We start from the raw sequence: 23,535 nt of genomic DNA, 5'->3' as shown, positions 1-23,535 counted from the left end.
CAACCTAGTATGAATCAAGTTTAATCAAGTAAGCAAAACCTGGCAACAATTGGGATGATTCTTGGGTCTAGGCCACATTTTAACTGATGACCTAGAATGTGAGTCCTAAGCATCCCATTTCTGGGCCCTGGGGATTCCAAGTCTATTGATTGTGGCATTCTGTGTCCATATGATTCCCTTAAAATGCAGAGACTCTTGCCAACTCTGCAAAGTGGCCCCAAATGTGTTCTCTGTGGGTTTTGCAAAGGGAAGACAAAGGAATGGGGATGAACCAGCTCAGGCCTGTTTCGCTAGCAAGGAACCAACATCTGGAGTAAGACAGTTTCTCTCTTTTCCCCTTCAAGTTAGAGAGAAGGAAGAGTTGTTTTTTTTTTCACGTGTTTGACAAGGAACTGCTTTTCAAGTTTTGCAAGTGGCTGGGTGGAATCTGTCATCTTTCTTCTAGGAGGCGTTTGGGTTTCAGTGCAGGCAATGGCCATGACAGGCCTGCTCCAGAAAATCGCTGAGGGCTGCTGTAAACAACCAGCGACGGGACACAAACAGTAACCTAGGATGCAGCCAATAGGATTAGAGCGCCTTCCAGTCGCCAGAGGAAACACATTCCCGGTGGCGCACAGCTAACACGCACTAGTTTCAGGCATGGAGAGGAGTGAGAGAATCCTTTTTCCTCTTGATCGAATGGAGGAAAGGAATGAGAACACAGCAAGTGACGGCGTGCGCGGCATGTGGAAAGAGGCAAGAAGGGCTTTCCCTTCAGCGCTGGTTCCAATGCTTAGCCTTGGCAACATGATAAAAAGCCTACAACTGTGTTTCCCTGAATGAAAGCATTTTGCTTGGAGTAGCTTTTTGTTTGGCCATATGGAATGAAAATCATTTAATATTCTGTAGAAATTCTGATGTTTCCAAATCAGCATTAAATTAACTCAAATGGATGCTAGTAGAGAAAACAGGTAAAAGGTCAAAGTCAATTAACTTTTTACCATTCATCTTCAATGATTATATGAGAAATAATTGTCACAGTCAAGACAATCACATGGAGAGATACAGATTTCTATTTGGAAAGAAAATCAAAAGTGGTAAATACTTAAATATATTATTTTCCTATGTTGTGAAGCCACAAACAAAACCAATAATATGATCTGTTTTAGCCACAGACAGACAAAGGTGTGGGACAGCGAACTGGCCTATTCATCATTCACAAACAAGTCTGCGGACATCGACAGAACAGGACACAAGCATTCTTTAGCCACGGCAGCTTGCCTGCCGTGTTCATCCCTGTGAAACACAGGCTGCTGCACTGTAGGTACTAGGTACTGGCTGCAAGCATGAGCTTCAGCAGAAGCTGCAGAAAGAACAGAGTTGCAAACCAACTTGTTGATGCGATTTCCAGTGAGTATCTGCAATGGCAGCTGGATTATAGTAGGTGAAGGGTAAGGCTACCAGGCAAGATATGAAGACGGACACCCAAGGATGGCAGTGTGGCTTAAAGCTTTGTCTTGAGAGCTAGCTTGAAGGTCCTGCTGGGGAGCACAGGTGCTTTTATACCCTTGACAGAAGCATGGTCCTCTTCTAGTGGGGAAGGCTGTCTCCTTGGATTGTGTAGTTTCAGGAGGAACTTGCAGGAGGTAGGAATGGGACCCTTGCTTAGCCAGCCAGATCACCTTTGACCCAAGAGCTTTGTCTTTTGAATGAGTTGACCTGGGTCTGAATCCTACTTCTGTTACTTAGCTAGGATACTCTGGGTAACCAGATACTCTAGTATCTAAGTAAGCTCTTTGAACTTCAGTTTCACTACCTATAAAATAAGGTTAACAGCAGTATTGATTGACCTAGGAGTGCTTAGAACAATATCTAGCACAAAGTCAGTTACTATTTCTATAGATATTAAAAAAATACTATCTCCCCATTCCACATGGTCACCCCAGAAGGAGGCCATTCCTCTTCCCCTCCCTCTTTGCTCCTGTTCTTTAGGAAGCTGCCCTTACCATGTTCCCTCAAATCACAGACACACTCCCACCTCAGTGGCTTACATTGGCTCTTTTCTCTGGAGGAATTCTCTAACTCCTTCGCCTTAACTCCTTCCTGCTCAACCATTGCCAGATGCCATCGTCAGAGATAGCAGTCTGGTACCCGGAATCGCACTGCGGATGGTAGCTGATTCTTCTGCACATCACTCATCACCTAATTTGATGGTTTGAATGAGAATGGCCTCCATAGGCTCCTATGGATTAGCACAGGAGGCCTTGTTGGAGAAAGTGTGTCAGTGGGGGTGGGGGTGCACTTAGAAGTTTCAAAAGACTCTTCCAATTCCCAGCGTGCTTGTGGAGCAAGATGTGAGCTCTCAACTGTTCCTGCCACCATGCCTTTGCTCCACCATCATGGACTCTACCCCTCTGAAAATGTAAACCCAGTTAAACACCTTCTTTTCTAAGTTGCCTTGGACATGGTGCTTTGCCACAGCAACAGGAAAGTCACCAACACCTCCTAATGTAATTTACTGCTGGCTTATCTACTATTGCTATTATTTATTTTGCTAATCCACCAGAAACTAAAGATTTTTATTTGAATTATTCACTGGCACTGCATGAGTACTTAGCACAACACTTAGGATACATGCATATTCATCAAATATTTGCAAAATTTATGAACAAGATTAAAGGTTAATTAATAGAGAAATGACAAAATAACTGTGCCAATGCAGTGACACACATGGCTGTTTCAGTTCACTAAGGCATCAATGAGGCAGAGTAACAGGTATGTTTATGAGCAGTTTTCCAATGATGACTGAGGAGGGAAGACTCTCTGTGAATGTGGGCAGCATTATCTCCATGATAAAAATTCAACAAGTGGAGTACTGACATTCTCCTCTATGCTTCTAGACCCACCAAGATGTGAGCAAGAAGCCTCATGTCCCAGCTGTCCCAGCTGCAAACCATCCTGCCACCATGCTTTCCCAGTCACGATGCACTGTACCCTCAAACTGTGAGCCATACTAATCCCTTCCTTTCTTAAGTTGCTTCTTTTCAAGCATTTGGTCACAGCAACAAGTAATGGACTGAATGCAGTGCTACAAATGACATTCTGCACAATAAAAGGGACCAGCTAGATTTGACTCTCCACACAAACCATAGAAACACACTGTTCTGCCAGGTATGGTGGCTCATACCTTTAATTCCAGCTCTTGAGAGGCAGAGGCAGCAAGATCTCTGGGAGTTCCAGGCCAGACAATGCTACAGAGTGAGACCCTGTCACAAACAAACAACTTTTCCAAATCCAAATCACTCCAGGCCCAAAACACATATGACTCTGTGAAAAAAGAAAACTGTGAAAGGCACTACAATATATTACTTTTGTAAATGCCTTTAAGCCACAAAAACCAAAAAGCATTATATATTCCCAATGAAATTATAAGTACAAAAATAGGAGTTTGTGGGAAAATTAAGTGTCAGCTATGAGCTCCACTGATCACATGGAGTTCAAGACTGTGGTTGTCTATGGTGAAAGGAAAAGGATGGGAGGGGGAGATGAAAGGGCTGCACAAGGAAGGATTTAAAAAAAGTTCAACTTTATCTACAATTGTAAAAGTTTATGGGGCTGGAAACATGAAGCACTGGCTGCTTGCTCTTCCAGGGGACTGGGTTCAATTCCCAGGACCCACATGGTGACTAAAATCCATCTGTAACTCTAGTTCCAGGAAATTCTACATCTTCTTCTGGCACCAGACATGCAAGTGGTACCCAGACACATGCAGGCTAAGCACACATACACATCAAATTGGTGTGTGTGTGTGTGTGTGTGTGTGTGTGTGTGTGTGTGAGAGAGAGAGAGAGAGAGAGAGAGAGAGAGAGAGAGAGAGAGAGAGAGGAGAGACAGGCAGACAGACAGAGACAGAGAGACAGAGAAGAGAGAGAGAGACAGACAGAGAGAGAGACAGAGAGAGAGACACACAGAGAGAGACACAGAGAGAGAGAGAGAGACTGGGAAACCAGAGAGGCTGACATTGGGTATCTTTCTTCTATTGTTTCTTCTGTGAGACAGGGTCTCTCACTGAATCTGGAACTCACAGTTTTGGCTAGCCTGACTGGTCAGTGAGCCCTTGTATGTGTCCATCTGTGGGTGATAAGGACCTGAATCTGGGTCCTCAACCTTACCAACTTAATCATCTCACCAGCCCCATAATCTATAATTTACAAACTAAAAGGAGCTGAAAGGAAGTATGAGAAGATATTAACAACATTCATCATTGTGCTGAGAATGTGAATGTTCCTTATGCCATTTGTATTTTGCTGTATTTTTAAAATAAAAACCAGAGCACAGGGAAGCTGATTCCAAATTATATACTTGCTAGATATCAATCATACCTAGTCAATCACCCAGTTCAGTGATTCCTGGGTCAGATCTCCAACACACCCTCAGGGTCCCTCAGGATTCCCCATTTCCCACGCAAAAGCTACCTTCCCACGAATCAGGTCCTGGACATTTCAGTTTGGACACTTGGAAGACTATTCTGACTCACAAATTCCCATTTATTGCTTCCTCTCGGAAACGTGCAATTTCATGCTGAGTTATTTTTATTAGACTCTTATCATCCCCATGACAAATCCCTTTAACAAGAACCTTGTTTGGGGATCTGATTTTAATTAAAAGAACGCTGTATCAGTGATACACTCTGACTCTCCTCAATTGGATTGCCTCCTGTCAGTCTGCCAGTGACTATTGGTCTGTACATATCATGAGTTCACTCACTTTTTCTTTGTCCAATATTTCCCAAGCTAAGCATGCCAATTCTATCTGCCTGCTTCTAACTTAAAAGTCACCTCCATCTTAGTCCTGTGGCTTATTGTGCACATATGTTTCTCTGTGCATACTTTTTCCTAATTTGAAGCATTTTGTTTACCAGCTTTTTAAGGACAAACTGGGTAACAAACTGCTCTTGAACTTAAGTTTCTCACAGACATTCTTATTTACATGCTGATGCCTATAGATTATCCGTAACTTTGTATCTTTTCATTGCAGGGTCTAACCTGAAGTAGTGGTCTCCTCTCTGGAACTCCCCATTCTCATGTCAGAGGGAAAAAAACAAGAGAGCCAGGGCAAGGGTGGAATGCTGCAAGATTCTTGGGATAAAGAGAAGGGGATCAAAGCTTGACACCACGTACAAGTGGTCAAGAGAGGAAGCAAGGCTTAAGTGGCTACAAATAATGAAAAGGCACTAAGCTGTCTGAAAGAACCTGAATAAATAGAGTAAAGTCACCCAACAACGGATACATGGATGAACAGGCAAAAAACAAGATCCAGCTATATGCTGTCAACGGGAAACTGAGGAAACACGAGATTTTCCATACAGACAACAACCTAAGGTGGCTTTGTTTGTGTCTGATAAAACAGCCTTCAAGTACCACTCTTGCTTGGACAGGGCATGCATCCCCCCCCCCCCCCCCAAGGCTAAGGCAAATCCGATGATAGTCCCACTTCAAGGAAAAACAGAGGACGTGGCTAGTGACAGCATTTTTCTTTGCTTTCTAGTGAAAATCTGAAATTTAGGAAACATGTACCTCTCATTCCCCAATACTTAAAGCTTCCCGACGAGATCTGTGATGAAATTAACGACATGGCTCTTTAATACTGTAAACAAAATGCGCAGGAGTTCCTAAATTTTGTATAGCTCAGTCTTAAGTTTGAAAACTAAAACTTACAAAGCACTTTGGAGATAATAAAGACTAGTTCTCCAATGTTAAGCTGGCCAGGGATTACTGGAAACACCCGAGGACTCAACCAAAGGAAAAGAAGGGCTTTTTCCATAGCTATGCTAGCTGCTCATCTTGTTCCTGTGACAAAACACCCAGGAAGAGCAACTTAAGGAAAGGCTTATTTTGGCTCTTGGTTCTAGGGTATCACGGCTGGGAAGGTGTGGCAAAAGGAAGTGGGTCACAGTGAATCCAGTCGGGATGCTGGATGCCACGAACGCCTGTGTTCGGCTGCATTCCTCCTTTTCTTAGGCTCAGGACCACACCACATGGAATGGTACTACTCACTCATGTTTAGAATGGGTCTTCCTGCTTCAATGAACCCAATTAAAAAGGCAAACCACACACACTGAGAAAAGATAGCATATAACAAAGGGTTAGTATTCAGAAGATGTAAAAGACTTCTTCAAATCAATAAGAAAATACAATTTTAAAAAATGCGCTGAAAAAGAAATACAAATCACAGATGAAAACAGAAGAGTTAGGAGAAAAAAAATTAACTTAAACCAGAAATGTAAATCACAGCAAGAGAGAACAGTTTATAATGGAAAAAGAAAAACATCTAACAACACTAATATTGCTGAGGACATAGAACAACATAAAGAGGGTCCGGGCTGGGAGTGTAAATTAGAATCAGTGTGGTAAGCCATCTGGTAGCATGAATAAGGCTCATGGAGCATCCTCGTGATGCTACTCTTGGTACATGCACTTAGAATCTCCCAGTGCTGAGAGGGCTCAGAGGTAAGGGTGCTTGCCACCAAACTTGACTGTTGAGTTTGATTCCTAGGACCCACATGGTGGAAGGAGAGAGCCAATTCCTGCCAGTCACCTCTGACCTCCACATGCAGGTCATGGTGTGTGCATGGTCCCCTCCAACAGATAAATAAATATTTTAAAAAACCCAACCTTCCTCAAGTACACAAAGGACATTTTCAAGTAGGACCACAGCACTGTTGTTTGTAGTTCAAAAACAAATTTGCAAAGAAATTCTAAATATTCTTGCCAAGAGAAATGGGTAAATAAATTGTGGCAGAGCTAAGAGACTATACAACAATAAAAAAATTGAACAAATCTCAGAAATGAAACAAGGGCCAGAATAATAGATGCAGAAAGATATGCAGCAGGATACCATTCACACGGTTTGAAAATGTGCAAAGAAATAATACAGATTATTTATGGCCATATCACATGCAATAAAATTATAAACACATATGTGGGAATGATAAATATCAAATAGATACAGGGGCTGCCTCTAGGGAGTCAGAGCATGGAATGGAATTTGAGTGAGCTAAAAAGTTTCTGTTATATTTGCAATGTTTTATTTTGAAAATCAAAACCTATATGAAAGAAATTAATATTTCAAAAGACAGCCATTCATCTTCATACTTTTTGGAGTGGCAGAAACATTTCTTTAATATATAATAGTCTTGGATATCCAAAAATATTCCTTGCAAAGGAGAAAGTAAGCAAAAAGTATCTGAACATATTTTATTAAAGAAGATAAAAAAGACAGCCATTAGCTGGATGGCCATCTGTTAATCCACTTTATACAAAAACTTTGCAATATCAAGAAGCCTGGAGGCAACAACAGGCACACAATGGCTGATGACAGAAAGTTAGCTTTTGCCAAATGTGACACATCATTTTCTTTAACTCCTATCATGGACATTATAAAGGATTCAGAAAATAATAGTTATGTATCGATTAATTATGCCACAAATAAGAAGTGACAGCGACATTCAGGCCAATGAAAGAGTATATACTTTTCTACTCTTGCCCTGAGCGTGACAGAAGAACTCTTCCCATAGGCACAGTCAAACTATGGCCTGTTTTGGTGACCAGTCAAGCTATGGCCTGTTCTGAAGCTGTCCTGTTCCTTCTCATCAAGTCAGATGGGGCCAAATGGAAGCCAGGAAGGGGGACCCTTCCTGGCTTCAGGCTTCAGGGTTCAGGTGAGAACTTTGTAGAGAAGAAAACACATGCAGAATCTGGATGTATAATCATTTCTTCAACTTATGGTTTATTCCATAGGCCATTCAGAGGCTCATCTCCTCCAGGAAGTCTAGAGGCATTGCCAATGTTACAAATAGGTTACAAAAGCCTGTTAGTCTACACAGATGTTTGGTCCTTTTCTATTACAAGCTGAGCATGCACTCCTTGTTGGTAGCTAACAACCTGGGAGAATTCCACAATCATGAATACATGTTCAAATTTGCTTGCAAAAGACCAGGGTATATACCGCCTGTGGGGACTCTGCCTCATTTTAAGATCTGGCTTTCTGCTTCTCAGGAGAGAGAGAGGGAGTCAGGTATAACTTTGTGTGCATAGTCTGGGCCAAGATCCATCAGGCCAGTTCCTTTGGCCTTTGTTCAAAAACTGATTCCCCCATAGTACCCTTTAATTTATTATTATTATTGATTTTCGTTTCCTGGGAAACAAAATAGAACTCTAATTGGAGAAAGAGGCTACATTCCAAAGCTTCAGATTCCACCCTGCTCCCCTGACTTTTCCTGGACTGTTCTGGACCTTCAGTAAGTTGATATCTGATACCCCAAGCCCTCCTTTTGTCCTGACCTCTGCTGGAAGTCAGTGCTGAGTCTTTTGGTTTTTATCTACCCTCTGCGGGGTGATTATAATGCAGGGAAGCAGGGAGAGATGTGGAGACCTGTCCCTCATAGGCATCTGAGGGACTCAGACTGGATCTGTGCTCAGCTCTACCCAAAACAAAAGACAGTGGCTTTGACTTCGGAGATGGAGACCTCTGCCAAATACACACGGAGGTGCTCTGCCCTACCCCACCCCTCTCTCAAACAAAATGCGCTTGTGAGCATATTAATGTGCACATACGCACTCATGTACACACTTTCGGATGAGGAGGTCTGAAAACTCCCCACATATGGCAAACATACTTAGGAGAAGCACTATGACTATAGCCAGTGGGAGAGGAAGAAAAAGAAAATAATGGGGAAAATCTTCACTATGCCTAAACTGTTCCAGTCAGGCTGCTGAGAAAGAATGCAAAGGATTGCAGATGAAAATTATTGTTCAAATCAGCATTATAACACAGCCAAATTCTGTTGCCATTTCAAATGATTACATTTTTCTAATGTACAATCAGGGCACATGAGAAAATTATTGTTTAACCCAATGGCTATATCCATGAACACCTTATATGGTAGAAAAAAATATTCTTATACAACTCACAATTTCAAAAACTATTAATTCTATTTGTGAATAACTGTATGGAGGTATTAGGTATACATGATCTTAACTGGCCTCAAGTTTCCAAATCTTGATAATTATTTAATAAATTTATGTCCTCTGTGTTATATATTTATCAACCAAAGGCTCACATGCTACAAAACTGCCAAAAAAAAAAAAAAAAAAAAAAGGAATCAACAGTAGAGGAAAAAAAGCATTCAATAATGTAGATAAATGATCTGTACATTACCTGTCTCCTATATTAGGACTTGATTTATTAAAATTTCTCAAAATTAAAAATGAATTTTTTCAATATGTGCTTCTGAAAGTCATTGATGAAAGTTAAGCAAATCATGAACACAAAATAAATTGGAGCTAAGTTTACATCACCCTGGTAGTGTGGCAGAAAGGCTAACTTGCTGTCCTCTAGGGTCTCGCAGTTGGAAGTCTTAGCTAAATTGGGGTAGAGCTTGGCCTCAGGGCAGGCAAAAGGCTCCGATCATACTAGCAGAAAGATGCCTGCAGCTACCGCACAGGGTGGACTGACACTCTGTGAGGTGAGCCTCCCACTGGCCCTCAGCCCGAAGCGTCTGGGGAAAGAGCAAAGGGAGGGTCTTGCCCCATCACTTTATAAACATGACCATACACTCCTCTCACAGATCTGACAAGATGACTCTTTTCTGTCCTCACTTATTTTAGATGTCACAGGCTCATTGCCTCATACCTCTTTAACTGCTTCTTTTAAAAAAAGTCAAAAGATTGCACATGTTGGCAAAACGTGAGGAAAGGAACCTCCTGCCAAGGTCTGCTGGGCATGGAAAGCACAGCCATCTTGGAAAAGAGTGTAGAAGTATCTAAAGGAGGTCAGCTAAAACACCCACTTGACCCCACACTGGCTCCATACCCCAAGACTGCGAAATCAGTATGTCAGAGGCATCTGCCCTTCGGTGCTTATTACAGCATCTTTCGCAAGCTGCAGTCCCACAAGTCAAGATCTGGAACAAACCCGCTTAGATGTCCATCAACAGACTAATAAACAGCTACTATTGAATACTATTCTGTCTTTAAAAATAAGGAATCCTGTCATTTGCAACAATATGGATAAAGTGGGAGTATATATACTAAGCAAAATAATCCAGGTATAGAAAGATAAATGCCAGTGGATCAAATGTAGAATGGAAAAACACTGACTGAACTCAGAAGAAGGAAGTAGAAGGGCAGTTATCAGGGGACGGTAGAGGGAGAAATGGGGAGATGTCAGTCAAAGAGTACAGGCTGCAAAATCATAGACATAAAGAACAACTTCAACAGACCTACTGTAGGGTTGGTGAGATGGCTCAATAAAGGCAGTCAGCATACAAGCCTGATAGCCTGAGTTCCATCCCCATAACCCACAATGGAAGGAGAGATTTGACTTTGCCCACTCCAAAACAAACCCAAACTAAGAAAACACCCAATGTGTGGACCTGGGTAGATCACTCAAAAATAATTTTGAGACTAGATGGCAATGTATATTTATCATCAACTTCATTAGGTTTAATGATAACATGGTATTTATATACAACATTTTCTTAATTTATAGAAAGGCACACTGAAATATTTAAGGACAGAAATGCTATTGTACATAATATCTACTTTACGTTATTTCACTAAAAACAATGCTGGCGAGGCAAATGAAAAACTGTTAATGTGTGAGAGTACAGTGCATTGCCCTGTTCTTACAAATGTCTCAATGTTTTCTTTGTGAATTTTAAAAAAGAAGCCTGGGCCATCTAGTCCATTTGCGGAGTTGGAACAATTGTCTAAGTTAAAACAGAAGGGAATGGCCAAGACCAGGTATGTGGATGGCTACAGAGACACCTGAGAAGTCGTCTACACTGCTTTGAGGGAAGAATTGTGAAGTGTAGACAGAGTCAAGGACGGCAGCAGAGAAACATGACAGTGTTAGATGATGGAAGTTGTGGGGCAGGCAGACCCCACTCTGCATCATTCACCTCTCCCTGACCTAGAATATCAGACACCTGGGGACCAACGAGTTCTGGGAGCACCATCCAAGAGAAGGTGAATGTTTGTATCCCGCATCTATGGGACAGTTACACAAAGTCTCTTACACTATGAGTTACTCTTTCTTAAGTGTTATAGGCTAGAGACAATATCTCGACACTTGCACATTTTATATGTCTGTCTATAGTGGTCACTGCCAAAAAGTCTGTTACGAAAAAAGAAATATTTATAACATGCTAATGTGATATTAAAATATTATCATATGGAAGTTATCTTTGGAGAAATGAACCTAAAGCCCAATTGTTGAATGTGGCTTTAAAATAGCCATTAATTTAAAGATAACTTCAAAAAGCAACTTGGCAAGAGGTTATTTTGGGGAGATTAGACATATTCACCTCCAAGAAATATGGAAATAGGAACTTACGTCTGAGAATGTAAATTTTAGAAATAACATCAAGTAAGGATTGAAGGAGAGCTGTATCAAAACCAGTTTAGAGGGAGTGACGCTGGCGTGCTTGGCATTAGGTGACCCGAAAGGTGGTTTGAGAATGGGCAGCCCTGCTGTGTCAGGGACAGGTGGAAGGGACAGGTGGAAGGGACAGGTGTCAGGGACAGGTGGAAGGGACAGGTGGAAGGGACAGGTGGAAGGAAGGGCTGGAGTAAGCCGGGATCTTGAACTACAAGCATCACAGTCCTTCAGAAAGAAGGGGCATGCTTCCAAGGCAGGATGACTGAGGACTAGGGACCAGCAGCCTCAAGGAAACAAGACTAGGGTAGGAGAGATGACAGTGGCTAAGAGCACAGTCTGCTCTTGCAGAGGACAAAGCTTCAGTTTCCAGCAGCCAGGCAGCAGCTCACAACATCTGTAACTCCAGTTCCAGGGCATCCAGTCCCCTCTTCTAGCCTCCACGGCCACTGCATGCACATGGTACACATATTCGTGCAGACCCATATACATAAAATAAAAATAAATCTTTTTTAAAAAGTAAAACTATAGGATAAAGACGGCGTAATAAATGTGTGTCAGTATTTGATAAGCAGGTATGTGGGAGATACAGCTGATTTATTGCTGCTTTTTAAAAAGCAGAAGTTAATGAATGCATGGAAATTATCAAGAAGTCCATATTTGCCCAATATAGATAAATACTTCAGATTTGTCCAACATTAAACTTGAAAAGTCACAAGAAGAAGCTTCCTGATCAACTTCAAATCTAGGTAAGTTGTCTGTATGATCCATTTAAGGATGACATCATTTCACATATGCATGAGTGGCAAGCTTACATTGATGGCTTTATTTTTTAAAGATAGTCTTCATTTAACGTGTGTGTGTATGTGTGTGTGCATGTGTTCATGTATGTCTGTGTGTACTTGTGTGTTTTGCCACACTGGGGATACAACTCAGGACTTTGAGCATACTACACAAACATCCTACCATCGAGTGATAAGCCTCTAGGCCCTTATTGTATGTTTTCAGCTGGTTTACTCTGTGTGACTTATTGCAGAAAATTCTGGGTTAATAAAGACATTTTAAAACTTCTACTCAGTAGAAGTGCATGGTCAAGAAAGGGGACCCCTTGACTGAGGCTATGTTGCAGGTTAAAGCAGATATGTAGTAAGGGTGTGACCCAGAAGGAGTTCTTTTCTTCTTTGTTAGTGTGTGTCTAAATTGCTGTCTCTGGGCAGGATCTCTTCCTGTCTAAAGATAAACTGACTCATCCATAGTAAAGGTATGAGTCAAATATTTTGGCTTTATTTATTTTGGCTTTCTGAAGACTTTCTTGGCTTATACACAAGACATTGGGACTTTGTCCTCAAATTTCCTGGCTTGTTCCATCAAATGCTTTCAAAAGCTATTATACAAAGAATGAACAATGAAAATTATCCAATAGGCCTTCCAAATTCAATATCCCATAAAACACCATTGGAATTACAAAAAAATCATTGGTCACAAAATTCAGTCCTGATCACAGGGTGATTAGTCAACAGTGGGAGGTCATTGGACTGAATGTATCCAGCATAAAACAACAATCCCAGGGTCCAAAGAACTAATGGGACATAACTTTGGGGTGGAATGAAAGACTATAAAATACAGTAGGAGAAAGGTCAAAGATAGTACTGAAGTAGAAGGATACTTAATGATATGAGTGCATGTAAATATTAAACTGGAAACATCACATTAGATGATGTCATCCTTGAATAATTAAAACAAGATTGTGAACAGGAGCTCCAAACAATGTAAAAACCCAAGTCTTCTGGGTTCTGGTCTGAGACGCTGACCTGAGACTGCTGGAAAAGGATACTCTTCTCTGGGTTTATGCCGCAGGCAAGAAGAACAGCAGTCATGTCCAGGATGCTCTGCTGGAGGATGGTGGGGTCTTGTGGGACAGTGATGGAATGGAGGTCAACAATGCTGTATAACACTGTGTCATATTCCTCCTGTAACTTCACCCAGCTCTCAATGGCTCCAAGGTAATTTCCCAGGTGGGGGATTCCTGTAGGCTGGATGCCAGAAAACACTCGCTCCACACTGTCCTTCTATAACAAAGAAAAGAAAAAAAATATATAGTTGCTTTGGAGGCAGCATCCATGAATTCTATGCACCTATTATCACATAGTCCTATTCCTACAAACCACAGCCTGATGGCCATTGCCATGAATTGTTTTTTGTGCACTCTATGTAACTCACTATGCTGGTTGCTATTAGAGACAAAGGGATGTTAAAAATGCTTTTTCTTATTTCCAAATCGCACAAAGGTGCTTAGGAAGAAGTCTCCTTGGCCAAAAGACAGCAAGCCTAGTTGACATTAGAGGCTGTATTTATGCAAAGATGAGGTATAAGGTGGCAATATAATCATGAACAGAATGAACCAGAAACAGGGTAAATGGACAATGTTCCCAAGAGGAAAAACTTGGCTTTGGTCCCAGTGGGCACCAGGAATGCTTGTGCATGTAGAAGTCATCTCATTAGAGATTAAAAAAGCCTTAGGATTTTGCATGTGATTTTGTTTTTTTGTACCTAAAAAAATGAAGGCCATATTAGGCAAAAATTCACTGTTAGTCATTTCCTACTGTTGATATTATAATTTAATGGGTATGATCCTGGGCTAGAACTGGAGAATATGTACTTCAATGTAATATTTTAAAGATAGTTATTTTTATGTTTATATATTATTATTGATAATCATTTAGGTTTTAATTTATTAAGAGAATTAAAAAATTCTTCATAATTTTATAAATTATACAAGTATTTTTTTGTCTTAGGCATGTCTTCCCTTTGACTTACATTTTCCAGTATTGTTATAAAAAATGAGAAGGAAAATAAGAGTAAAACAATTTTTTCCTGAGTGACTTAGTATTATATAGTGATGACTTAAGAGTTTTGAGTATGTATCAGTAAATGTACTGACTAAAGGTTCTAAAGGTCAAACTTATTGTTGTTTTAGTCAGCATCACAGAATCTTAACAGTTCCCATAACTTACTGGACAGTTATGCTGCTAACATTTATGCTCAATTCTTTATGTACAGGAACACATGTTTAATTGAGTTCCTAACATAGTAGGGTTCTTTCTCCTTCCAATTTGCAGATGAGAACAAAAGCTCACATATATCAATAGACTGCCTATGCTCACACAGCAAGGAAATGGCAGGTGTGGGATTTCAAAGCCAACATGTAGTCGCTCCACTCTTGGGGTGGTTGAATGAAAAAAATCCCATATATGCTGGTGTAGTATTTGAACACTGGGTTCCCAGTTGGAGGCACTGGGGGAAGCATTTGAGGTGCAGCCATGCTGGAGGAAGTATGTCACTGGAGGTGAGCTTTGAGATCACATAGCCTCCCTCCACTTATAGTTTCTACTCTCTGCTTTGTGCATATAGTGGAGATGCAATCGCTCAGCTTCCTGCTCCTGCTGCTGCTGCTGCTTGCTGCTGTGCCCTCCTGCCATGATGGACTCTTAACCCTCTGAAACAGTAAACCAAAACAGACTCTCTCTTCTTTAAGTTGCCTTGATTATGCTGTTTTATCATAGCAACAGAAAAGTAACTAATATAACTAGCTACCCATGTTCTGCTCAGCTTTGCTGATTAAGAATTTATTGCTTTTGGTAAAATAACTTGGTCACTTTTCTGTAGGTCTAAAAATTTGCAAGATGGTTACAGAGGAATAAAGACCACTGTGATACATATATCTATGTGTGCCACTTTCCAAGTTTCTCTATATGCAGGGTGGAAATGTAAAATCATAAGGTACATACATACATCTTCAACCACACTACAACCTGGTGAACTCTTCCCAAGTATGTAACAATATGAACTCTGCCCCACCGGTTCTTGTGGCTGCAGATTCCCATCAGCACTTAGTCCTGCCTATCCTAATCTTCTTAGCTAATAGAAGAGACACCAGGTAGAATCTCACAACAGTTTAACTTCATCTCCTTGATTATTAAAGAAGTTGAAAGTCTGTTATGATTATTGTCTAGTTTTACTTCTATTGTGAATACCCTGTTCAAGTTATTCTGTGCTTTGTAAAGGTAAGTTGTCTTTTATTATTTAAGAATTTATATATGTTGTTACTGTAGTTAATTACAGGTTAAGGAAATGTATTCTAAGACTGTGTGCTTACTTCTTCCCATTATCTTTTGATGAAGGGAAGTTCTTTACTAGTTCAATAAATATAATGCACTTGACTATAGACTTTTATGTCATAGAAGAAATCTTTTAATACTATAAGGTCCTGAAGACATATGCACATACACACATACATGCATATTCATATCAATTGCAGGTGTGCACTTTAATGCTTTATTTATCTTTCACATTTAGGCCTGCATCCATTTGGAGTGTTTTTGTTTTGCACAGAATGTGAAGTAGGCGTTCAATTTTCTTTTTATGAATAGCTAATTATTCCAGCACTATGTGTGGAAAAAGGCTGTTTCTTCTCCTTGCTCTGGAATGTCATAAGAATCTGGTTAGAACCTGAAACAAGACCATTTGAGGCAGAATGGACATCTTTATGACACTACATTCTCCAAAATGGGAAACCATACAACATACTCTAGCTGGATCTTTTTACCTAACAATAGCTCCCGAGAGCGAATCCATTTTAAATAAGTGAGTGTCAAGGCTACTTAAGTTTTTCTTTTCTCTTTCTACAAGAACTCCAAATTTTACAAATATAATTTGTGTTTTTTTCAGCTAATAATACGACAGTGCCAAAATAGAATGTTACATCATATCTCTTTGGTCCAGCATTGATTCTGATCCAAGCAGTCAGGAGGGGATCCAAAAGATTCGTGGCTCCGAGGATATAAAAAATGCCATTCAAGGAACTATGAACAAATATAATCAAACCACTCACAATCTCATCCCCCCTTCCCACACATGTACCCCCTTCAATGAAATCTTCAAATCATAATTAATAAACAGTACTTTAAAAATATTTTCCAGTTAAGAATTGAGGGAAGTGAAGAGGGTTTTAAAAGGAAGAGACTGGGAGAAGTGGGGAGAGGGAAGAAGGGAAGAATGAGGTCAGAGAGAGGAGAGAAAGGGAAGAAGAGAAGAATGAAAAGAGGGAAGGAGGGAGAGAAAATGAACACATAATCAGAAGGGCTTCCTCCAGCACCCAGGGACCGTAAGTAGCTCCGATATGGGAATGAGCAAAGGGTTTTCAGTGCACTGAGAAATGATTAATGGGCATCAGGGTTGATTGATGAAGAGGGAAAGTAGAGCAGAAAAACAAACTCTGAACTTGGTAAATGGAAGCGAAAATAACATCCAGAAATACTTGACCAGGAAGAAGAGCGGCTGTTTATGGTAATAGAAAGGTTTATGGAGACCAGGAATATTAAGCTAAAAAAAAAAAGAATATGAATAATTCCATATAAATTCCTTTATGGTCAAACTCAGAAACTGTGCCCCAGGAGAACTGGGGAAAATAAATTCTCGAGAAGACTAGAAGAGAAAAGCACAAGAGGACTGACTGTGGGAATCGGCATCATGAGCAGTGGGAACGGATTAGCCATGAGCTAATGCATCCTTTCCATTCTCTGGTTCCCGAGATTCTGAACACCAGCGCTGAGGGAATGATGTTACCAAAAAGTAAGAGCAACAAGAAGTGTTCTGTTCAGTTTTCAAGGAGCTGTTAAACAAATACAGCCTCTAAATGGATCTGGATCCCTGGTCTTAAAAATATACAGAGAGCGTCCTGCTCTTGTGCGCTGAGTTTATGTTGCAGTCTGTTCCTCAGCAAGCGCCAGCAGGCGGTCTGACGGCATGGCAGGGGAGATATGCCTGGTACCATGAGATCACGGAGTTGGAATGTGGAGTTTGGGTGGTGGGAGGATGGGGGGTTCTGTGTTCAAAAGCGCCGTAGTCAGAGAAGAATGAAAATGAAGGGAGCATGGGCTCCCCAGTGGACAGCAGGCAAGCCACAAGGAAAACAGCTTCAGGACTAGCCCACAGGCATGCACTCACTCGAGGGGTGGATTCCACTGCGGTGGACAGAGTAAAGGGACTGTCCTATGATATCTCCTCATTTTTATTTCAGGCCTATTTCCTTAACAGAAGCCACCTCCAAGCAACTAACTGGCTCACTTTAGAACCAACAACCAGCAATGGACAATGATGTAGTCCAGACAAGAGGGTGGGGAATCCAACCAAAGGTGGCACAGGTTCACCAATTTCAGAGATAAAACTCTTCTTGTATAAGGCTCTGAGCATATTCCAAACCTACCATTTTATTAATGTGAATGACTGCACTCAGAAGCAATTGAAAAATCCTGAACTATCTGAATTATTGCAAAAGACAATTCTTGAGACCAGTCAAGAGAAGTTCTGCTGTGAACCCCAAGTGAGCAGGTTACATTAAAAGGGTTCAGGCTACCTACTAGCCATGAAATGGTTTCTTCTTCTGTTTTTTTTTTTTTTTTTTTTTTTTAACCTTTATTTATTTATTGGGGACACATGCATGTGGAAGTCAGAAGACACCTTTTGGGAGTCAGTTCTCTCCTTCTAACATGTCCCTGTGGGTTCCAGGGATCAAATTCAAGTCATCAGGTTTAGTTAGCACCTTTTGATGAGTCACGACACCAGCACTGTGAAACAATAGTGGTGGGAAACAAAGACTCAGCAGTCCCTACAAAATCCTGCCATGTCTGCCTAGAGCATCAAATGCTCAAGTATCAGACTTCTCTTAACTACGGTCAAAAGAGGCAAACCCAAATACTCACTGAACAAACTCCACGTCTAACTGGTTATCAGAACAGCAGTGAAAGGTCAGTATGGTAGCACACTCCAGGCCAGCCAGGGCTACATAGTGAGACCATGCTTCTAAAAAAAACGTTTAAAAAAGAATTGCATTAAAAGTATTATTTATGGGCTGGAGAGATGGCTCAAAGGGTAAGAGCACCGACTGCTCTTCCAGAGGTCCTGAGTTCAATTCCCAGCACCCATATGGTGGCTCACAACCATCTGTAGTGAGATCTGGTGCCCTCTTCTGTGTACATAATAAACAAACAAACAAACAAACAAACAAACAAATAAAATATTTAAAAAAGTATTATTTATTCTTTTAGTATGTGTGTGTGTGTGTGTGTGTGTGTGTATGCATGTTTGTGTGCATGTGTATAGGCAAAAGTTTTTCTCTCGCCTGCCTATTCCAGCATATACTTCAGCATATTTCTCCACTAAAATGAAACAGATTTTTTTTTGCATATTATAATACAAAGCATATTACAGGTATACCACACGATCCTACAGGACAAGTGGTTATTGAAAGATCTAATTGTACCTTAAAAGAAATGCTTAATAAACAGAAGGAGAGAACTAAAACCCCCAAAGATAGATTGCATAATGTCTTATTAACCTTGAATTTTCTTAATGCTAATGAGAAAGGAACAATAGTTTCGGAGAGACACTGGACAATAGAAAAAATACTGAGTCAAATCAGCCTGTATACTTTAAAGATCTGTTGACTTCAGAGTAGAAATCAGGATATGTGTTATGTTGGGGAAGGGGTTTTACTTTTGTTTCCATAGAAGAAAAGCTATGGATACCATCAAAATTAATAAAAATTCTATTTGAACAGGAGAAACCTCTTAATAAGGAGAAGTGACAGTTCATCCACCGATATGACAACTCTACAACTTGTAAGGAAAACTCACCAAACAACGGTTGGAGCAGGGTTTTGTTTTTGTCTTTACAGGAAATACCCATTTTCAGGAAGTTAAGACTTTGGACATTTGGATGTCTAAAGTAGAAGGGAAGGCTACCCAAAAAAATTTACAAGCAAAGAAAAAAAATCAGACCTAATGGTACCAATATTCTCTACAAAATAAAATCTCACTACCTAAACAGCAATATCTTTTTACGTTTCAGAAAGGCTGTAGTCCCGATTCAGTTGTAAATCAAAGCTGGCTTTGGAGTTGGTGCGTGGCTCTCTCCTTCTTGAAACCCAAGCATGTTGTTAAAAGAAAATATTAAGAGTTTCTGTCTCATATCAGAAGAGCCACCTGATGTGGGACAGAAGGTAACTAAAAATCTAGAGACTATTGTTGTCAAAATTCTATTTCTCCCCATATTTATTCTTGACTCTTTGGAATCTTTCTTTAGATATAGTGATATCCTAATTTAAACTTTCCATTTTGATATTAATAATGTCTAAGTTTTCACAGTGAACAATAAATTTCCTAACAGCTATTTCTAAAGTCTCCAGTAGGTAGATGGGGCACCAAAAAAACGATTCTACCTGGCTCCTAATGATGCCAATCAGCTGATAAATACCACTCAAAGATCAGCTTTGGACTAAAAACTGCTCAAGACAATTACAAGGTGGCTGGCTGAGATGGTCTATCATCTTACATCTCTAGCCACAACTTCAGATAAGCCTTGTCCATTACTCTAAAACTGGCTACAAATATTACAGCTAGTCTTAATGAGATTTAATCAATGTTTTAGTTTTCTTACAGGATTCCACAGAGATACCATTGCCCCCTAGACAGCAGGAAGCAATCCAAGAAAATGAAGCCTCCTCACCCAAAAGGTTTTGTTTTCTCAGGGCTATATATAATTGTCATCTGTTAGGGGTTGGTTGTAAGTGTATAGGGTTGGAGGTGGATCAATAAAGTTTAGACTCAGGAACCTCTTTGGAAAAGAAAAAAGAGGGACAGATAGGACAGGATAATGTAGATTATTGTATCTACTTGTAAACTAATTTAGCAAACTACCAGCTTTAGATAATTTGCATTGGTATGGATTCTTGTATACTGATTAAAATGTAAAATTATGTTTCTATTCCTTTTTAATATGATTTGTATATTGATGCATATTCAAAACTATATTTGTCATATTGTATATTGATAAAAGTGTAAAATTATATTTGTCATGCTGTATGTCTTTTCTACCTCTGTTTAGGATATGTTGTATATTGATACATATTAAGGATATTGTTATCATAATACACTATACATTTCTACCTCTGAGATGTTTTGTATATTGTCACAAATTCAAGGTCATTGTCTTTATACTGTGCATCTGTTTACATATTGTTTATTTTTACAATGTGAAGCTTTAATCTTTAGGCTATTTAGGTTGATAATAATTATAGGTTAATAGTCACCCATGCTTGTCATAGTTATGTTAGTTAGGTTTCCTAGATATACAGAAATATATGTCAGATGGATAGGTAATTTTCAAACACTTCACAGACCTGGAGAATATGGCATTTAAATGTTTCAATAAGTTAGAACTCTGTTGACATGAACAGGACACGACTGCTCCTGACAGCATCAATGTACCCCGAGATGTTGGGCATTGAAGACACTCCCTATGGAGTTTGTCTTCTTGGAAATATGGCGTGTTGGGCATAGAACTGCCCTTGCCTTGGCTGCTGACAGTAAGCACACTGTCCATTCTGGATGAGCAGGACACAAGGGAAAGTGACTGCTGAACCTTGCCAAGACAGGGTAGGACAGTCTTTCAAAACTTTCCTGCTTCTGAAAATGGTCTATCAGATATTCTAGGCCTATAGGCAAAAGTGGATACCAACATTGCAGAGAAAACTTGGGTGACTGTCCAGGCAGCCAGTTGTTTCTGTCATTCCTTGTATTTTTTGGAAGTCACGTGTTTGCACTTCCTGCTTACCCTGGTAATATTATTTCCCTTCTCAGGTCTTTGATGGGGTTGAAGACTAGATGGTTACAGTTGTAATCCTCTCATATCTTAGCTGAGAACATATCAGGTACTACATTTAGATTCCTCAGGATGGGACAGCTATTGGAATAATCTCTGCACTTTGCAATTTACCTATATTCTGGACATTTGTATTTCTTGCTTGATGCTGTTCTTGTTGGTTGTAGTTCTATTTTTGTTTATGTTATTACTCTTTCTTTCTCTTGGACATTACTTGATAATTGTTCTTATTGTATATAGTTTTGTATTAGGTTTAGAACTTTCTTATTTAGACAAAAAGAGGAAATGTAGTGGCAATTCATTCCACCAATTAGCTTTGAGGTATAAGCCTTAGGGCATGGCTTCTGATCTATGTATGTGATCACTTTAAAGGAGAGGTGGGGTTGTGCCCCTTCTTTTTGGGGTGGATTCAGACAGCTGGATCCATTCTTTCAGGGGCAGAATTGATGGCAGCTGTTCACTTGGTTCTGTATTCGTGAGTGTATCTTCCCCTTTATTACTTTAATAAATCCTTGTTACCCCCTTAAACAGACTCATGTGGATTTCTCATAATACGTGTGTGTGTGTGTGTGTGTGTGCGCGCGCGTGCACTCATGAGTGTGCATATGTGGGGGCACACTTGTATCACAGTGTACAGTGGTAGTACACCAGAGGACACTTGCAAGAGTTGGTTCTCTTCTACCACATGGATTTTGGGAAATGAATTCAGGTCTTTAGGATTCCTGGCATGCTGTGTGATGGTCTTTCCATACGCTGTGAATATGTGTTGCTACCTACCATTGGTTAACAAAGAAGCTGTTTTGGCCCATGGTAAGGCAGGATAAGAACCAGGAAGGGAATCGAAGCAGAGAGAGGAGTAGGAAAGCGGAGTCAGGAAAAGCCCGGAAGAGCAAGATGTAATAGGATACAGGTAAATACATGTAAGACATGTGGCAATACAGAGATTAATAGAAATGGGTTAATTTAAGATGTAACAGCTAGCTAGCAATAAGCCTGAGCCATAGACCAAACAATTTGTAATTGATATAAGCCTCTGTGTGTTTACTTGGGACTGAGTGGCTATGGGACACAGGAAAACTTCCAGCTACAGTGGAGCTTTACTCATGGAGCCATTTTGCTGGTCCAAGAATGACATTTTTCACAGACTGCAATAAAGTAATTATTAACATTAGCAGCTAATGTGGATGGAAATATTTTTCTATAAGTCTGTTTATTCTTCTGACTGTATATAAGTTAAAAATTCTGTTTCAAGCCCTCCCCCTTAGCACTCTGCTAGTTTCTCATTTTGTAATTTGTAATGTGCTGCTGCTATTGTAGCTCTAGACTCTTGAAATACATATTCAGCCCTTCTGAACATCTCTCTACTGCCAGTTAAAGACTTCAGTTTGAAACAGAGGAGACCCTGCATAGGAAGACATCAGGTGGCTCTCTGGAAGAGACAGTTGCTTCCTGGAAAGCTTTGACCATGGTCCAGCACTGTTTGGCTACAGTCAACTTCAATTTCTACAAAGTATTAGAACCTTGGTCTGTTGAGGAATACTCACTCAGCACCAAGGAAAGTGGGTTCACTTCTGCCTAGAAAACTGAGCCAGATGCACAGAGCTGGGAATCAACATAGTAAATGCCCAATTAGCACAAAACAGAGCAGGTCTTTTGCCCCCTGCCACTCCCACTCCTCAAGAAACAATAAACAGGCAACAACTAACACTTAAGGGAAATAAGAAAGAAAAAGGAGTGACTAACCCATTAGCCAGTAAGTTCATTACAAACATCTATGGTAAGCGCTTATATATGTGACTAATCTGGGGAAAGGGAGAAACAGATCATCAAGCAGTTTTCTACAGGCTTATTTAAACCTCTGATATCTCTCTGTCTCTGTGTCTCTGTCTCTGTGTCTCTGTCTCTCTCTGTCTGTCTGTCTCTCTCTTTTTTCTCAGTGTGCACTGTGTCACCGTCATCTTGGGACAGAGTCACTTCCCAGAGAAGGGCTAAAGAATCTTCAGAGAGCCAAGTGAGAGGCTGTCTGCTCTCACCCCTGGGCTCGGGTTCTGTGCTCCTCAAACTGCTCTGCATTCAACTTGGGCTTTCCTGACTCAAGACTGGCCTCTGAACACCTCCACTCTCACCACTTTCTGTCCCATCCCGCTTCTCAGAGGAGGAAAGCACATCTCAGCAGGGTCCAGAACTCTAGCACTCTACCCATGGCCAAGTGATGGCTCCTTCTGAAGACACTTGGTTTCCTCCTCTTGCTGAGTAAGCTCTGGTCACCCTGTTGAAGCCTTCTAGGGATTACAGTGGGTTTAACTCAAGCCAAAGCTGCTGCTTTTTTATTCTTAGACCAACGAATACAGTACTGGGCTTCATTACTGCATGGCCAAATAAAATTTGTTTTTGTTA

At 40.4% G+C, this 23,535-nt stretch overlaps 1 protein-coding gene across 2 annotated transcripts in view; it reads right to left on the bottom strand.

The window, feature by feature from the left end:
- Positions 1-23,535, bottom strand: part of Wars2 (tryptophanyl tRNA synthetase 2, mitochondrial) — an 83,634-nt gene that overhangs the window by 15,418 nt on the left and 44,681 nt on the right. Inside the window, exon 2 of one of the 2 annotated variants that reach the window (XM_036190742.1) lies at positions 13,230-13,487. The exons of the other annotated variant lie outside the window; for it this stretch is intronic. Coding sequence (XP_036046635.1) covers positions 13,230-13,487 — 258 coding nt within the window. The remainder of the gene's footprint in view (positions 1-13,229; positions 13,488-23,535) is intronic. 2 annotated transcript variants of the gene reach the window in all.

This window comes from Onychomys torridus, chromosome 6, assembly GCF_903995425.1.
Source record: "Onychomys torridus chromosome 6, mOncTor1.1, whole genome shotgun sequence".
Taxonomy (NCBI): Eukaryota; Metazoa; Chordata; class Mammalia; order Rodentia; family Cricetidae; genus Onychomys; species Onychomys torridus.
Note: the sequence above shows the minus strand (reverse complement) of the source record. Positions and strands in the feature narration are given on the sequence as shown.